The sequence below is a fragment of the Anabrus simplex genome, chromosome 1, assembly GCF_040414725.1.
Source record: "Anabrus simplex isolate iqAnaSimp1 chromosome 1, ASM4041472v1, whole genome shotgun sequence".
In the NCBI taxonomy this organism is placed as follows: Eukaryota; Metazoa; Arthropoda; class Insecta; order Orthoptera; family Tettigoniidae; genus Anabrus; species Anabrus simplex.
This window is the reverse complement of record NC_090265.1, coordinates 845,695,347-845,715,270: the sequence shown is the minus strand read 5'-3', so window position 1 is coordinate 845,715,270 and position 19,924 is coordinate 845,695,347. Positions and strand designations below refer to the sequence as shown.

General features: G+C 41.8%; 1 protein-coding gene across 1 annotated transcript in view; it reads left to right on the top strand.

Annotated features, from left to right (window-relative positions):
* LOC136857241 (runt-related transcription factor 1-like) overlaps positions 1 to 11,674 on the top strand; it is a 453,244-nt gene extending 441,570 nt beyond the window's left edge. Inside the window, exon 6 of the mRNA XM_067135732.2 lies at positions 11,265 to 11,674. Within this exon, the coding sequence (XP_066991833.1) occupies positions 11,265 to 11,674 (410 nt within the window). The remainder of the gene's footprint in view (positions 1 to 11,264) is intronic.
* Positions 11,675 to 19,924: the final 8,250 nt, after the last annotated feature.

Here is a 19,924-nt window from a genome sequence, read left to right as displayed (position 1 = left end):
AAAAGTACACTCCTACTATCTCAGATGTAAGCTTCAAAGGTAGTGGAGACTCTTCCCAGCATTTCTGTGAAGAACTTATTCTGAAACAAGTGATGCTAATATCACGGAAGTCAGGACTGTCACGAATCTGAAGACAGTACGTCTGCTCATCGATCGCGACATTTCTCTCCCTTGGCGAGTAAAGTTTTTGCCGTGAAACTTGCGCCGGACGCCGAGGTCATTAATGAAGGATTACAGGCAAAGGGCTGAGTAAGTTTTGCGCCCCTCCATGAAGTTAAAAAGCGAGTCCGTCGAAGGCTTTGATGCGTCAACAAAGAAAATGACTTGTAACCTGCCTCTTTCCTGTTAGTACTAGCTTCCTCTGCCTTTTAACCTCTTACCATTAATTCATTAAATATCGAGTCATCAGCCTCTCTTATCCTCCTAGGTGAAGTATCTACCACGACCTTTGAGGCGCAGTCATTTTGCCAGCGGCCTTCTGTTCTCAAGATAAGAGGTTGATACCAATTGATGTTCTTTGTTTGCAAAAGCTCTGTCGTTGGCTAAGGGCACGTTAAAGAACTACTCTGGAACACAATTCGACATTCGTTAGCTTGAACAATTTTGTTAGAGTATTATTATTATTATTATTATTATTATTATTATTATTATTATTATTATTATTATTATTATATACAAATAAGCCCATTAAGACTATGCAAAGTACCTTAGAGGCGTGCATTTGCCTTCCTCTGCGCCCATATTTCTGTCATTCTTTTGTGTGTGAGCTTCTTTTCTGCCTGCTGGGCTGAGTGGCTCAGACGGTTGAGGCGCATTCTGACACATCTCGTGGTACTTCACTATCACAAGTTTGGACCTAGGTTCAGTTCTTATGATTGGAGTGGTGAGTTCCAGAACATGAATTTCCAGCCGCACCTCTGGTGATCAGACGATCACCACTTTGCCGCTTGCTGCAAGTCAGACGCGAAGTGGATTTGAGTTGTCTCTTATTATTATTATTATTATTATTATTATTATTATTATTATTATTATTATTATTATTGTTAGCCTAGCGCGCCGACATGTTGGTTAACTGCCATGCACACTTCGCTATCTATGCGAAATACGAACGCCAAATTGGTCGTACACAGTATGGGTTTAGAAACGGACTGGGAACTCGCGAGGCTCCTTTTTCTCTGAATGTTTTGTCTCAAGAGATGCCTGAATATAAATGTCGATATGTACGAATACTTCATCGACTACCGAAAAGCTTTCCATTGCGTACCTCATGCAGAACTGGCCGAGGCTTCAAAAACTACTGGTGTAGGTGCTAGTGTTCTACGTATCATCACTCAGCTCTACTGGAACCAAACAGCAGGGGTCAAAATAGAGGGAAACACTACTCAGAACATAGTTATACGTAGATGTGCGCGACAGGGTTGTATCCTGTCCCTTCTCCTTTATAATATCTACTCTGAGGCTGTGTTCAGAAAACCTGTCGAGAATGTTAACCTAGGGATCAGCATAAATGACAATGCCATTAATAACATTCGCTTCAATCGATCAGTCAATCAATCAATCAATCAATCAATCAATCAATCAATCAATCAATCAATCAATCAATCAATCGATCGATCGATCGATCAGAACTGATATGCATTTAGGTCAGTCGCTCAGTTTTTTGCATCGTCTTTTCTTAAATAATTGCAAAGAATTTGGACATTTATTGAACATCTGCCTTGGTCAATTTTTCCAATCCCTAACCTCTCTTCCTATAAACGAATATTTGCCTCAGTTTGCACTCTTGAAATCCAACTTTATCTTGATATAGTGATCTTTTCTAAAAAAAACACCACCCATACTTATTCGTCTACTAATGTCATTTCACGCCATCTCTCCACCGACAGCTCAGTTAGTCGAGCAGCTCGTCTTCTTTCTCCCAAGTCCTCCCACTCCAAACTTTGCAGCATTTTCGTAACGGTACTCTTTGCTGATGATGCAGTTGTGTAAGCCAGTAATCTTGCTGATCTTCAAATATTAATAACATTGTATGCATCAGTACAGCGTTTGGTCTGTTCATGAAGTCGATGAAGTCGATTGTATCTTCAAAAACAACTAATCAGGCCTCCCTGCACATCCACAACGCAATTGTTCAGTAAGTGTCATCTCTCAAATATCTTCGGACTACAGTGACTGAGCATTGCGATCCCAAGAATGAAATCCAGGATCGGGCAAGCCAAAAATTTGTTTAACAGCATGAGGGCCCTATTCACCAGTAGAGATCTCAACCTTCAGCTCCGAGTTCGGATGTTGTAATACTATGTTTTCCCTGTCCTGTATGATGTTGAAGGCTCAATGCTCAGCCTTTTGCTGGAGAGGCGGATTTAAGCTTTCGAAATGTACTTGCACAGAAGAACCTCGTTTATCCGGCCTTCATTAATCCGGAACTCCGGTTTATCCGGATCGAAAATAATAGAAATATATTTTCACTTCTACAGTATTTCTTTTACGGGGTCGATTCTTCTTGAATGTCCTTCCGCCAAGGATAGTTAAGGACAGGAATTGGAAGCAAGTCGGCTGCGGTCTTTCAAAGGTACCGTCCTGACGTTCGCCTGGAAGAGAGAATGGGAAAACGTGGACTCTTCTGAGCTCCTTGACACATTTGCACGCATTCTCGGATACCTCGAAGTAGATGTGAACGACGTAAATGACTGGTTGAAAAACGACTGTGATTCAGGCCACAGCATAATGACAGATGAATAAATGGTGAATTGGAAGATGAAAGCGGCACTCTATCAGAAGAAACAATGACCCATGGAGATGCAAAAATGCAGCTGGACAAACTGATGGCCTATTTAAGAATCCCAGAATGAAACCACGCCGGCAGAACTCATTTTAGTAAAACGTCTTCGTGAACGTTCTGCACACAAACGCTATACAAATGTAAAACAGAAAAGGCTCAGACATTATTTTAGTGCATAAAACAGAGTCGTAAATGTATATTTCTTATATTTATTGTATAATTGAAGAAAGGTACAACTTATGGTAATATATTATATAACGTGTACTGTATTTGTTTTTTAGCTTTTCCGGATTATTAAGTTCCGGTCCCACTTAATTCAGATAAGCGAGGTTCTTGTGTACATAAGAATGCTTAGAATATTCTGGATGGAAAGAAAGACCAATGAGGAAGTCCTAAACTTGTTAAACAAGAAAAAAAAGAGCTTCTAACAACCATGAAGGAGCAAAACCTCAGGTACATCGGGCACATCATGAGAGATGAACGATATGAACTTTTATAACTCATCATGGAGGGGAAAACCGAAGGACAACCATCTGTGGGGAGATGGAGATTCTTCCTGACTTTCAGACTCGTGCCGCTGGTATAGACAAACTTCTACTGGAATCTTCCGAGCCGCTGTTTTGCGAGTTATCATAATCAATTGGATTTCCAGTGAAGCGAGGTGCAGTTGATGGTCTGGAGATCCGCCTCAGCAGCATCTTCAAATTAGTTTAAGTGTGCTTTAGTGTTTTTTTTATTTTTTAGTTTTTGTCTTTTTTCTCTCTGCTTTATTTTGTCAAAAGACAGAATAGATTTTGTTGGTTTATGTAGCCTAGTGGGTGCCCTAACATGTGGACAGGTCTTCCGCCCTTGTTAGGAGCATCGTAGTAGATTTAGTAAGTGTGTTTTTGTGTTTTTTCTTTTCTTTTTTTGCTTTGTTTTGTTGAAAAATAGAATAGATTTTGTTTGTGTATGTAGCCTAGTGGGTGCCCTAACATTTGGACAGGTCATCCGCCCTTGTTAAGAGCATCGTAGTAGATTTAATGAGGTAGTTAGGTAGTTTTAGGAGAGTTATAATAGATATTATATGTTTGTGCCTTTGTTGTCTTTATTGCCTGTAAACCGAAGGTGTATACTAGGGTGGGCAATAAAGAAATGTTTAATGTTAATTGGATTTCCAACCTTCGTAGGGAGACGGCATTCGAAGAAGAAGAAGAAGAAGAAGAAGAAAGATACAGTACATCTTGTCTGACATCATTAAAAGTATACTGAACATTGATTATTTCCATCTTACCTCTAAAATGAGTATTAAGGAAGGCAGGAAATTTGCATGAGTCGTTGAGTTCCCAAGAAACGACACCACGTGGAGCGTGGAGACCGTTATAATATATCTATAGCTCGAACAACTGACTTGCTGTTTTCTGTGAACCTCATATCACGGTGGTTAACCAGTCGGTCCTTGTAGTCTACTCATTTAATTTCTACGTAATACTGTTTAATTATGCATTCAGATATCCGTGAATACAATGTATATGAGGAGAGAATTGCAGTTCGTATAGCTATGACAAGATATGAGTATATTTAGAGGATCAGATCTCGAGACAAATTCTGTGCCTGAAGCTTTCTGATTTTGCCCGCCTGGTGGTCATGCTCGTTAAAGCGTCAAGTAATTACGGTCTGACACAGTAATTAGCCGGTTCAAGTCCCGTTGGTGGAATAGAAGATGGAACAACAAGAAGGGATAAGAGCAATCATGAAAATACAAAAGTACTAGCATCATATCCACGTCTACATACACTGCCGTCTGCATGAGATGGGTTATTTCGTTGTGAATCTCCATGATGATGATGATGATGATGATGATGATGATGATGATTTTTGTTATTTAAATTTGCCTAACTTCAAAATATATCGATCCACTGACTAGAATCTAAAACGAATTATGTTGGAAAAAAGTGATCGTGGAACAAAATAATCAGTGTATCCAATTCACAATGCCTTAATTACTGGGATGATACTCATTATCTACAGGGGTCCAAAGCCAAGTCACGGTTCTCTCATAATGGTACTAATCACTGGAAAAGCAGAACCATGGTGTTCTTCCTATAGTGGTACTAATCACAGGTGACGTATAATCATGGTGTTCCCCGCATGGTATTCACAGGTAATGTAGACCCATGGTATGTCACACACAATGAATGGCAACATTCACAGACAATACAAACCCATGGTGTTCCGCACATTAGGGTACTACTCACAAGCAACGCAGACGCGTAGTGCTCCTTACATAGAGGTACGAATTCCCGTGGAGTTCCTCACACAGTGGAACTAATCACAGCCCACGTATACTCATGGTGTTGCTCACTTAGTGGTACTAATCACAGGAAATGTAGACCCAGGGTGTATCACACATTACGGCAACGCCCACAGGCAACACAAACTCATGGTGTTCCTCACATAATGGTACTACTTCATTCAGGCAACGCAGACCCATGGTTTTACTCATATAGTGGTACAAATCATGGGCGACAGGCAAACCCGTGGTGTTTCTCACTTAGTGTTACTAATCACAGGCAACGTAGACTCATAGTGTTTCCCATAAAGTGGTACTACTCATAGGTAACGCAGACCCATTCTGAACACAGTGGAACCGACCGGTGGAATGCACACGAAGACAGACCCGTAGTGTACCTCGCATAATGGTACTGCTCTTATGTAACGTAGACCCATGGTGTTCCGCAAGTAATGGTACAACTCACAAGTAGTCTCACGGTTCTAATGTCATCATCGCCTCTTACGACAGGCAGGGGATGCGGTGTGTGTATTCTTCCTCTGCGTTCCCCTCCACAGGGGTTCGTTATCGATCTCAGTTCTTCTACTTACGTTACTTCTCAAGTGGTGGTGGTGGATATTACTGTTTTAAGAGGAAGTACAACTGGGCAACCATCCTCTTTGTATAACACTAATCAGAGAGAAAAAATAAAGGGGATCCGACACTTCGAAAATGAACGTATCGGCCAAAGGAAGACAAGGGCCACGAAGGACGTGAAAATGAAAGACTCCCTAGGCCTCGAGTACTCTAATACTTGTTCAGTAAAGAACAAGAGTTGACCAAGGAAGGTCGGATAGGACAGAAAAAAGTGATGAGCCTGGCACAAGTAATTGGAAGCAATGCCAGGACTCAGCTAAGGGCCCCGTGGTCGCCACCCCACGCTCCCAGTTTGAGAGCCCCTGGGACCCCTTGTACTCGCTTCTTACGACAGGTAGGGGGTACCACGGGTGTTATTCTACCGTCCCCACCCACAGGGGGACATTACCGCTCAGCCTCGGCGAGGTCGTTTTCTGCTTCCCGGTTTCATCAGGAGCCTGAGCATCGACACTCGTTGAGAGGCCACCTCGATATGAGACGTGTAGTACCTATAGGAAGAAAGCCTGGATAACACGGAAATATTCTTCCCACTCGTGCATTTTTTCCGCTATTAAGAATAGCATAGAATCGTTTGTATGTTCTGGGGTACAGGAGACGAGAGAACGAGTACAGATTCTTTGATTGTTTCTCTCTTAGTAGCTTCTTACGACATGCAGACGGTACACATACCTTTTGACTCCACCCACACGGGAGATAAAGAAGTCCGATCAATCGAAAGGAAAATGAGTGTCTCCACAAAAGAATAGGATAGATCTTGTAAATATATTATTATTATTATTATTATTATTATTATTATTATTATTATTATTATTATTATTATTATTATTATTATTATTATCGTTTACGGCCATTTGAGACCACGTCAAGCAACAGGCACACATTACTGGAAGCCTTCTTTGCAGCCGAAAATCTTTCATTTTCTGTTCGACATCGAAGCCTCTTAGGCTGTCGATCACTGATCTACATTTTGTTCCGTTTAGGATGTCTTCCCAATGTTATCCAATTAAATGAATTAATTGAATTATTATTACTGTCATGGTACTTAGGTTAGGTTAGGTTAGGTTAGGTTAGGTTTTGTTACACCAAGTTATGATAGGTTTGTTAGATTGTAATGCCAGAATGAGTTCGGTCTTCTGATCATTCATAGTGAGATTTGAACAGATAACCAGCGAGTGATAAAAATCTTATTTTGAAAATCTAACGTAATGTCAGCAAGGAAGAGATTTTTAAAAATTAGATAAGGAATAAGTAATATATTTTGCTTGTAACTGAAGTTATCTCCAACAGAAAGGAAATTAGCATAGCCTACCTCTTGAGTTACAAGACACTTGTAAGCTATGTAGCTTGCACGCCTCTTATCTTTCAGAATATCACAGAGAAGCCACACTCTTATCTCGGGAAGTCAGTGCGGTTTACGCAGTCTCCGGTGTCCCTCAGTTTATTCCACACAATTTTGCAGTTTCCAGTGAGGAAATGGGAACAAAGGCGTCATAAGGCTTCAGTAAATATTATGTAGCGTAACTTCACATTCTCGCCAGTCTTTCAGGAACTCCAGACCTGGAGGATTGGAGAATATCCTCGAAAGATTTTTTAAGAATACCTCAATGTTCTTAAATACGAAAATACTAAATTGAACAAAACCATTTGTAGAAGCAAATGGATTTCATGCGATAGTCCTACGCATAGAAATCATCATGTATCAACCCTGATCTATTGACTCTTGACTGAAAATATATCTGAACATCTCTCCATTAATTTCCGTTTTCTATCTTCCTTTCATGACTGTGACACACAATCTAGTTCAAGAATTACAATACATCCACATCGTACATCTGCCTTCAGTGATTCTTTCCTTGTGTCGGGGGGGGGTTGAATATGGAATGCTTTACTCCCTGAAATTAGAAATTGTTACTCATTAATTACTTTCAAAAGACAATCTAAAGATATCCTCTTGAATACGTAGGCTATATTATATAGTTCTGTGCGAATGTCTTGAGAAAATTATTCCTAAATGTTTTCATAAATTACTGTTATGTTATATGAATTTCACGTAGAATAGTTAATATTGGATTAATTACGCTAATTTTAGACTTAGGATGTAGATCTTTCAGCTTTAGTCTGTTTTGTAATATTATTACATAATATATACGTATTAATTTTGAGTCTGCCTGTGTGGTGCAGTGGTTACTGTGATTAGCTACCACCCCCGGAGGCCCGGGTTCGATTCCCGGCTCAGCCACGAAATTTGAAAAGTGGTACGAGGGCTGGAACGGGGTCCACTCAGCCTCGGAAGGTCAAATGAATAGAGGTGGGGTCGATTTCCACCTCACCATCCTGGAAGTGGTTTTCCATGTTTTCCCACTTCTCCTTCGGGCAAATGCCGTGATGGTACCTAACTTAAGGTCAAGGCCGCTTCATTTCCTCTTCCTTGTCTATCCCTTCCAATCTTCCCACCCCTGTTCAGCATAGCAGGTGAGGCCGCCTGGGAGATGTACTGGCCCTCCTTCCCAGTTGTATCTCCAGACCCAATGTCTCACCCTCAAGGACACTGCCCTTGAAGTGGTAGAAGTGGGATCCCTCGCTGTGTCCAAGGGAAAAACCAACCCTGGAGGGTAAACGGATTATGAAAGAAAGATATTGGAGAGTGTTGCTGAATGAACGATGACAGGGTAAACCGGAGTAACTTACCCGGAGAAATACTTGTCCCGCCTCCGCTTTGTCCAGGACAAATCTCACATGGAGTGACCGGGATATGAACCACGGGACCCAGCGGCGAGAGGCCGGCGCGCTGCTGCCTGAGGCACGGAGACTCCTGAGACACTAAACATAACCGTAAGTGAAATACTTTCGGCGATATACGTGTCCTATCCAAACACTAAAAGTGTCTTAAAAATTTTCTTTCCGTGTACCTGTTGTCAAGGAACGTAAGTCTACGTTAATATAATTCGATATCTGGTACCTTTGCCATTTTATCAGCGGCTGAATTTAACCAGTTAGCGCTTCGCGGGCGAATTCAAATCAACTATGCGAGACGATGTTGCGAAACCTGTACGTGCCCTAGGACCGGGCCATGCCGAGAAATCAGCATCAAACACGAACACACCGTACGTTTCAGCCGGTGTCACCGTAGCGTGCTTGCCATGGCGCAATCCTGTGATTGGTTATTTCTAGCCAGTCTTAAGTCACGTGCAGATTTAGCAACACCGACTCGCAAAACCTATCTGAATTCGCCCGCGAAGCGATCTGATTTCAGCAGCTGATAAAATCACAACAGCAAGAGATAGTGAAGTCTTTTTTTCCAATTATGTATCAGTATGTCCAACCCTTTAATGCTCATATAGATTACACGTTGTTTCCGACCAGCCTGTATATGATAAGGGAACGACGTCAATAATATGGGTAGAGCTCGGACTTACAGAAGAGACTAACAAGTAGCCCGGACAACAGCTCTGCAATGATGCTTGCATAAATATAAGGGGCTAGGGCTATTATAAACCCTGCAAGTTATGTTACTCTCGCTACGTTATGGAAGAGCAGGCTAGAGGACACTCCACTTCTTTCTAGCCAAATTAGTTTGCATTAAAATGTTACTGCCTATGCATTCCGGTTCTAATTACGGGCCAGAGTTAAATCTATTTCCTAGAGCCTAGGCGAGAGCTTCGAAGAGCGCAGTGTAACCACTTCATTATAATTAGGATGATCAGAATTCACATCCATAAAGTCCAAATCACTTTCCACCACTGGGCCAGTAAATGTGGTTGGTAGCCCGGAACTCACCTCACGACACTCGGCCGCTTGAAGATTAAGACGCTCCCAATAAGCCTTATGACGCTCGACAATGATAATTTTGGAATTTTTTGCCATTCTATCAAGCCGCTATATCCTCTCGAATATAATTGTGAAGCCATTCCTTGTCCATAAATCGCGACATTTCGCAAAAGAAAGAAAATTATCGCAATTCTTAGCACCACATTTTCAAATTTGACTTTTTTTTAAACCGAATATTTGTAGAACTCACCAAGGAGAATCAAACGACACATCATACGACGTGCTACCACACCCGAGTCCAGAGCTTCACTGTTAGCCATTCGGCACGGTAATTTTAGTATCTCAAGATTGCGGCGCTCTTACATCACCCCAAGACGTCCTGTTGTTGGGTACACAGGTCCTTACTATTTATAATGTTAGAACACGTGATTTCTAGAAGTTATTTCAATGTTATAACATTCACTTATTTATTAATTTAATCCGTTGACCCCCACCAGGGTTATTTTTTCGCCCGGAATTAGTGAGGGGTCCCACCTCTACTACCTCATGGGCAGTGTCCTAGAGTATAAGACATTTGGTCGGGGATACAATTAGGGCGGAGGACCAGTATCTTGCCAAGGGAGGCCTCACCTGGGAATGGCAAGATTGGAAGGGATAGGCAAGGAAGAGGGAAGGAAGCATCAGTGGCCTTAAGTTAGGTACCATCCCGGCATTTTCCTGGAAAAGAAGTGGGGAAACCACGGAAAACCACTTCGAGGATGGCTGAGGTGCAGATCGAATCCCCTCTACGCAGATGAACACTTGCAGAGAATCGAACCCGGGCCTCCGGGGGTGGCGGCTTATCACAGTAACCACTACACCTCAGAGACGGACTATGGTTTAGGTACTGTATATATATGACGGAAGCTCAGTAATTGGTAAGAGTTAATTTTAACTACATTGACACATGCCAGCCCGCCTCTGTGGTGTAGTGGTTAGCGTGATTAGATGCCACCCCCCGAGGTCCGGGTTCGATTCCCGGCTCTGCCACGAAAATTTGAAAAGTGGTACGAGGGCTGGAACGGGGTCCACTCAGCCTCGGGAGGTCAACTGAGTAGAGGTGGGTTCGATTCCCACCTCAGCCATCCTCGAAGTGGTTTTCCGTGGTTTCCCACTTCCCCTCCAGGCGAATGCCGGGATGGTACCTAACTTAAGGTCACGGCCGCTTCCTTGCCTCTTCCTTGTCTATCCCTTCCAATCTTCCCATCCCTCCACAAGGCCCCTGTTCAGCATAGCAGGTGAGGCCGCCTGTGCGAGGTACTGGTCATTCTCCCCAGTTGTATCCCCCGACCAAGAGTCTGAAGCTCCAGGACACTGCCCTTGAGGCTGTAGAGGTGGGATCCCTCGCTGAGTCCGAGGGAAAAGCCGAACCTGGAGGGTAAACAGATGATGATGATGATGATGATGATGATGATGATGACACATGCCAAGAAGTTGTAGAATATGTAGAGACTAATCATTAACTTCCAGCTGCTACCAAAAATTTAAACAAATATAATTCTTAGCAAGATTTTTGTAGTTCGTAACTGTGATATAGTCATTGTTTGTTTGATGCAACCCGTTTTAAGAATGTATTATTATTATTATTATTATTATTATTATTATTATTATTATTATTATTATTATTATTATTATTATTATTATTTCACGTAAGTCCCCCTTATTTTGAAAATAAAAAATTGGCAACCCTAGTAGAACAGCCTACTTGATTACTAACAACGAACTACAGTATATTTAGTTCTAACACCATTTCTTATTGTGTTTCAGCGCCGGGCCTGAACTGCGGCGGAACCACGTACCATCACGGCGCCACATGGCCAGCGCAGCCAGCGCCATCTGTGAGCAACTTCCACATTCACCATCACGGCCAACAGCACTATCCCAACTATTATAGCGGGAATACGAACCCTGTGAGTGCGGCGCCTCAGGCAGGGACGTACTTGAACACTATGTTGTATCCTCATCTGCATTCTAGTGTCAACCAAAATCAGTTGCACTTACACTTGCACGGGGAGGCTGAGCACTCCGTCCCAAAGTCAGAGCCCCTGCACTACCAGGCACCCCAGGCCCCGCAAGAGGAAGTGCCGCCCCAGGACGAGCACCAGCCCTCAGCCAGTGATGTGAGGTACCAGGATAGTCGGCAACAAGCCGACCCGTCTGTCTGGAGGCCGTACTAACTTCCTGGATCTCTTCACATATTATCTTAATTATTATTGTTGTTATATTATATACGGGACAAAGAACTTTCTTTGTGTGCCAATATTAATATATGAGAGGTCTAACAAGACTTTCTGAACGTACCTTTGACCAAAGTGCAGTCCGTTTCGTCCGAACTGAATGGTCACTAAAGAAAAACATGAAATAATGAGTATACCAAATGAAGAACGTGTTCTTTTGACTGAATATTGAAGTCGATTTGTTTCAAGTCCATGTAAATGTCCTAAGCTTGCCGAATAGCAAGAAGAACCTAACATTTACTTTGCCTCAGCAGTGTCACAAAACTAAATAATTTTATTATCCTATATCTGTGTTCTTTTGCACTCTAAATACTGTGCACGAAGCCTCACATAATGGTGTTATGAAAGCTGCCGAGGCTGGATCTCCCTATCATTGTATTGTGTGTTGGCTTCTTGCTCCGCGGCTGGACATTGCTGGATTCACCAGGGTTGTGCAACGTTGCCCCAGAGTAACGAATTGAATTTTATATATGTATTTGTGTTTGCTCTACTAAGGCCACAGCCTCACTTGTGTACATTTATTTCTACATCATCATCATCATCATCATCATCATCATCATCACACAAAGACTCAAAATCTACTCAAATACTGTAACTTCCCCTGAAATCTGAATCTATCCATTTCTAGGCCCTTCTATTAATACTACTTCTAAATATGACGCCGTCTCTCAGGCTGCCCCGGCATTCATCTTAGTGCAGGAGAATGGAAAAACCATGGAAAACTATTTTCACGACAGCCAACGGTGGAGACCAGCCCCTCTCCGTCTTCCGAATAGAGAAGCGTAGAGCCACGGTAGAGACGTGGCCACCCCTGTCCTCTGCTCGGTTGGCCGGTCGGAGTGCAGAGCTGTCGGACCCCGGACCAGTCGTGGCTACCCCTCTCCTCTGCTCGGTTGCCCGGTCGGAGTGCAGAGCTGTCGGACCCCGGACCAGCCGTGGCCACCCCTATCCTCTGCTCGGTTGACCGGTCGGAGTGCAGAGCTGTCGGACCCCGGACCAGCCGTGGCTACCCCTCTCCTCTGCTCGGTTGCCCGGTCGGAGTGCAGAGCTGTCGGACCCCGGACCAGCCGTGGCCACCCCTATCCTCTGCTCGGTTGACCGGTCGGAGTGCAGAACTGGCGGTCCCCGGACCAGCCGTGGCCACCCCTCTCCTCTGCTCGGTTGACCGGTCGGAGTGCAGAACTGGCGGTCCCCGGACCAGCCGTGGCCACCCCTCTCCTCTGCTCGGTTGCCCGGTCGGAGTGCAGAGCTGTCGGACCCCGGACCAGCCGTGGCCACCCCTATCCTCTGCTCGGTTGACCGGTCGGAGTGCAGAACTGGCGGTCCCCGGACCAGCCGTGGCCACCTCTCTCCTCTGCTCGGTTGCCCGGTCGGAGTGCAAAGCTGTCGGGTCACGGACCAGCCGTGGCCACCCACCTCTTCTGCTCGGTTGGCCGGTCGGAGTGCAGACCTGTCGGACCCCGGACCAGCCGTGGCCACCCACCTCTTCTGCTCGGTTGCCCGGTCGGAGTGCAGAGCTGTCGGACCCCGGACCAGCCGTGGCCACTTGTGAGCCGAGACCCACTCTGAATCCGCCGACCGCTAGGCCTTTCCATATTCTGCCTGTCTCTGAACTTCTGTTCTCCGTAGATAGCGGGCATTTGACAGTATAAAACACATTATCCCAAAATTGGCGATATTTTGAAGTGTGTTTTTTAATATTTGACCCGTTGCGCGGAAAGTGACTCAAACTCAGCAATGGAAATTTTACAAAAGTGTCTGGGATGTAAAAATTGTATTTCTATGTTATAACTTGTTGCGCTCCATGTGGGTGTTCTTAAAAAACTAAGTTACGCAGCAGTTCGAGTCTTCGCCACTCGATGTTATGAATACTTTGTACAATTGGTAAGAAAATTAGTGACAGCTGTAATTGCGTTTTTTGATATACAGGTTTTTTAATACCAACAGTCAACAATTAATATCTTCTGAAGTATTGTAGCTAAAAGCATGAACTCTTTTTTAATATGCTGATGATAATAATAATAATAATAATAATAATAATAATAATAATAATAATAATAATAATAATAATAATAATAATAATAATAATAATAATTTTTACAAGTGGTTTAACGTCGCACTGAAGGTCTAGAATTCGAAAGGTAGCGACCATGGCCTTAATTAAGGTACAGCCCCTGCATCTTCCTGTTGGAGAACCGCCATCATGGTGCCGGAACTTTGTTCCTCAGTAGTTCTTTAACGTGCCAGTAAATTATCGACACTGAGAGAGATGTCCGTGCGGTTAGTGTCGCGTGGCTGTGAGCTTTATTTTGGGAGATAGTAGATTAGAACCTAACTGTCAGTAGCCCTAAAAATGGCTCTCCGTAGTTTCCCATTTTTATCCCAGTCAAATGCCAGGGCTCTATCCTAATTAAGCCCACGATCACTTACATCCCAGTCCTAGCCCTTTCCTTTTCCCATCATTGCCATACGACCTGTCTGAGTCAGTGCAGCCTAACACAAATAGTTAAAAAATAGTATGACAGACAAACGGAGGCTAAATACTGTACGTAAATACACACGCCATCTCTGATTGGTCTCATTAAACTTACTTTTTATTTATTATCAATGCGGCAAGTAGACGGAAATTGTACATATCCCTTTCATGACCACGATATATTATTATTATTATTATTATTATTATTATTATTATTATTATTATTATTATTATTATTATTATTATTATTATTATTCATTCATTCATTCATCGATACGGCCATCTGTGGGCCACGTTCACACAATCTACCTTTCTCTCACGCAGACTAATGCCCTTTTCTTTGCACTCTCGCCAACAATCCTGAAATCTTTGGCTTCTCCTTTCTCTTTCTTCCGCCGAGATGTTCCGTGACTTGGCCAGTGGCTTTTCGGGTGTATCCTTCACTCCGTGAAACTCTTTTTTAAATGTTATTCTGTCCTGTATCTCTTTCTCCTTGACACCTACTTCTGCTAGGTCTTTGTGCGCCTGTGTAAACCACCCAGACAGTGTTCCCAACTTTTCTTGTAGAAGGAATATTATGTTGGCCAAACTCTCTTGATTCTGACATCTAATGTTTCCGTAAAAGGTCATTCTTCTTTTCCTCGTCGTCGTCGTCGTCGTCGTTACATTTTGGATGGTTTTAGAGAGTTCCTGTTTTCATCTCAACCGTGAAGTATGTTGGTCATTTTGCAACTTCTTTACTGTAGAGCCAAGAATTCTCTTTTTTTCAAGGTCTGAATCTGCTACCCTTGTCAGTATTTCTGCTCCATAAAGGCACTCCGTTCTGACCTCTGTGCAGTGATGTTTTAATTTGGCCTGAATAGAAATTGTGTCAGGGCATAGTCTGAAGGGCATCTCCATCCTCCTCACCCTCTCTTTCAATGCCTCCTTTATATTTCCATCGAGAGTGAGAATTCACCCAGGGATTTAACGGCGATGGATGTCCCCAAAACACAGTTACAATCCTGTCCATGTCATCCGCTTTTTCTGGAACTATAAATGATGTTTTTCAAAGTAAATTATTAATCATGTTTTGGCCGCAACAGTTTGTATTTGTAGTTCCTACACTTGATACATAGCTGTGTGAGGGGTTATTTGTTACCACAAGGACGTCATCTGCAAAGGCTAGACAGTTCAACATGAAGGCATTCTTCCCACAATTTATCTCTACCCCATTATGAGTTTTATTTTCAGTCATTCTCGATCTACATTCCCTACATTTCGTTATTCCCATTCAATGAGCGCGTTTGAACTTGCTCGTTGGCCTGATGGTTTTCCCCTCCTTATCCTCCAAAAATCTCTTCATGAATGCATTGTGTTGCATCTTGTTTTCTGTTGACCACTTCCTATCAGTTTTCTCCACGAATTTGTGCCTAGCTACTATTGTACTAAATGCTCCATGATCTTGTATGACGTCGTCCGTGATATTCATATCTTGAAGGTCCGCGTTATTTCCTTCTAGCCAATTTATTTTGACCTTATTTGAGTTGATTACTTTAAATGTAATCTTTTGGTGTGTCTGTCACTGTATAGATATGGCCATAGAATTACAGGCGTCTCTTGCGTACGGCATCAGTGAACAGAGGTTCGCTGTTCTCCTAATCCACATTCCATTTCCTCTCGTGGGATCATACATTTTCGAGAGAATTTTCTTTTCTTGCTTTTCAATTTCCGTAATTTTAGATCCCAAGAGATGTGGTTTCTGAGGTCTGTAAAGCTTCCGGCGGAACACTAACTTGTAGTGTCGTAATTTTGCATTACGCGATATGACTCATTTGTTGTAGTGATTCCACGTTAGTCTGTACGCCTTATGGAGTTTGGTGGCTCTTTCTACGTTGCCCGACAATCAATCAATACTGATCTGCATTTAGTGCAGTCTCCCAGGTGGCAGATTCCCTATTTGGTGTTTCTTAGCCTTTTCTTAAATGATTTCAAAGAAATTGTAAATTTCTTGAATACCTCCCTTGGTAAGTGATTCCAAACACTAACTCCCCTTCCCTTAAACGAATACTTGCCCCAAATTTTTCCTCTTTGATTCCAACTTTATCTTCATATTGTGTTCTTTCCTACTTTTAAAGACACCACTCAAATTTATTCGTCTACTAATGTCATTCCACGCCATCTCTCCGCTGACAGTTCGGAACATACCACTTAGTCGAGCAGCTCGTCTTCATTCTCCCAAGTCTTCCCAGCCCAAACTTCACAACATTTTCGTAACGCTACTCTTTTGTCGGAAGTCACCCACAGTAAATCGAGGTGTTTTTATTTGGATTTTTCCAGTTCTTGAATCAAGTAATCCTGGTGAGGGTCCCATACACTGGAACCATATTCTATTTTGGGTTTTACCAGGGACTTATGTGCCCTCTCCTTTACATACTTACTACAACCCCTAAACACCCTCATACTTACAACCCCATTTATATGATTATCACAATGAAGATCTTTACTTATATTAAAACCTAGATACTTACAATGATCCCCAAGAGGAACTTTCACCCCATCAACGCAGTAACTAAAACAGAGAGGATTTTTCCTACTTGTGAAACTCACAACCCGATATTTAAGCCCGTTTATCATTATACCATTGCCCGCTGTACATCTCACAACATTATTGATATCATTTTGCAGTTGCTCACAATCTTTTAACTTATTTATTACTCGATACAGAATAACATCACCCGCAAAAAGCCTTCTCTGATTCCACTTGTTTACTCATATCATTTATACGTATATATATAAGAAAACATAAAGGTCCAATAATACTGCCTTGAGGAATTCCCCTCTTAATTATTACAGGGTCAGATAAAGCCTCGCCAACTCTAATTCTCTGAGATCTATTTTCTAGAATTATAGCAACCCATTCAGTCACTCTTCTGTCTAGTCCAGTTGCACTCATTTTTGCCAGTAGTCTCTAATGATCCAGTCTATCAAATATTTTAGACAATTGAATAGCGATACTGCCCAGTTGACCTCCTGAATCCAAGATATCTGCTATATCTTGCTAGAATCCTACAAGTTGAGCTTCAGTGAAATAACCTTTCCAAAAACCGAACTGCCTTCTATCAAACAAGTTATTAATTTCGTAAACATGTCTAATATAATGTGAAAGAATGCCTTTCCAAAGCATGTCAAACTTACTGGCCTGTAATTTACAGATTTATATCTATCACCCTTTCCTTTATACACAGGGGCTACTATAGCAACTCTCCATTCATCTGGTATAGCTCCTTCATGCAAAAAATAATCAAATAAGTACTTCAGATATGGTACTATATCCCAACCCATTGTCTTTAGTATATCGCGAGAAATGTTATCAATTCCAGCCGATTTCCTAGTTTTCAACTTTTGTATCTTATTGTAAATATCATTTTTATCATATGTAAATTTTAATACTTCTTTAGCATTAGTCACCTCCTCTATCTGGACATTATCCTTGTAACCAACAATCTTTACATACTGCTGACGGAATACTTCTGCCTTTTGAAGATCTTCACATACACACTCCCTTTCTTCACTAATGATTCCTGGAATGACCTTCTTGGAACCTGTTTCTGCCTTAACGTACCTATACTATGATTACCATTTATGCTTGCCATCATGTTATCCTTAGCTGACTTCTTTGCTAGATTCAATTTCCTAGTAAGTTCCTTCCTTTTCTCCTCACTTCCACAGTTATTTCTAACTCTATTTCTTTCCAATCTGGACCTCCTTCTTAGTCTCTTTATTTCTCTATTATAATGAGGTGGGTCTTTAAAATTCCTTACCACCTTTAAAGGCACAGTCCTATTTTCACATTCCTCAACAATTGCTTTAAACCCATCCCAGAGTCTGTTTACATTTTTATTTAGCGTTTTCCACCTATCATAGTTACTTTTTATAAACTCCCTCATGCCTGCTTTATCAGACACATGGTACTACCTAATATTTCTACTTTTACGGCCTTCCTTTCTATCATTTATTTTTAACTACGACAAAAACAGCTTCATGATCACTAATACTATCTACTGCATTACTTCGGTTTCTCTATAGAGCTCATCTGGTTTTATCAGCACCACGTTCAGAATATTTTTCCCTCTAGTTGGTTCCATCACTTTCTGAATCAGCTGTCCTTCCCATATTAGCTTATTTGTCATTTGTTTGTCATGCATCCTGTCGTTCGCATTACCTTCCCAATTAACATTTGGTGAATTCAGATCTCCTACTGCAATCACATTCCTTTCCATGTCGTTTCCCACATACCTGATTAGCTTATCAAATAATTCTGAATCAGCGTCAGCGCTACCCTTTCCCGGTATGTACACTTCAAAGACATCATGTTGCCTATTATCTTTAGAAATAAGCCTTACACATAGAATTTCATGTTTGTCATCTGTAACATCTTCGTAGATTACAAATTCTTCTTTCACCAGAATGAATACTCGCCCTCCAACTATTCCTACCCTATCTCTACGATACACTCTCCAGTTCCGTGAGAAAATTTCTGCATCCATTATATCATTTCTCAGCCATGATTAAACTCCTATTACAATATCTGGTAATAATCCCGAAGGTAGTACGATTTCTTTATGGTATTTGAAGGAGGACACTTGTGCAATAGTGCCGTTTTCCATCTCTAGCGAAGTTGTTGCTATTATTATTATTATTTTTATTATTTAGTGTGGCTATTTCAAGACGGGTGCAGCGCTTGTAAGGCAGACATTCCGACGAGTGTGGGTGGCTTCTGCCATATGTAGCTAACTGCGGGTTGTTGTGGTGGAGGATAGTATTATGTGGTGTGTGATTTGCAGGTTAAAATCTCCGACCTGGCCGCTGGGAATCAAACCCGGGACCCTCTGGACCAACGGCCAGCAAGGTAACCATTTATCTATGGAGCCGACATTATTATTATTATTATTATTATTATTATTATTATTATTATTATTATTATTATTATTATATTTCAGGAGCTCTATATCTTAATTATATTGAACCATCCATTCGTACAGCGCAACGTAACCTTGCGGTCATTCGCCTGAAATACATATCTGTACTTCACTAAATTTAGTCTGCTTTTCCTAACATTCTATTTCCAATAAGACCTAACTTAGTGAAAGCTGAATATCATATCAAATTTCGACAGTGATGAACCGATCCTGTGGTTTTATTTGTAACTTGTAGAATATTAAGGATACAATTAAGTTTTGTAACTGCCGTAATGACGACATTCAGCTGACACTGGTTGAGGGAGTGTGAAGTGGGACTGTGGCCACAACTATTCTGCATCAAAGTCATGACATTCCTAATCGAATTCTATTGTTTCCTAGATTATTTTTAAACAATAAAATAAATTCCAAATGTGTAATGTTGTGTTTTATTTCCCTACTCCTCGCCACGATCTGTTATTAATAGCCTTCGGGACGGGATATACAGAGTGTAATAATAAATTAGGCCAAAGTTTCAGGACACATTCCTTGCACGTAGAAGAAGAAAATATGTTATATGAACATAGCCCGGAGACGCTTTTTTTCCATGTTAGAACTCATTCTCTACAACTTTATATCTGTGGTGCTAACCCGATATGTCGAAATTATCGGATTTTCAGTTTTAGTGCCAATGTTGTAGATTTTTCAAAGAAGAGTATTACGCTGTTCCCAAAATAAAAATTCCGATATGTTCAGTACATAGGCCTTGAGGCA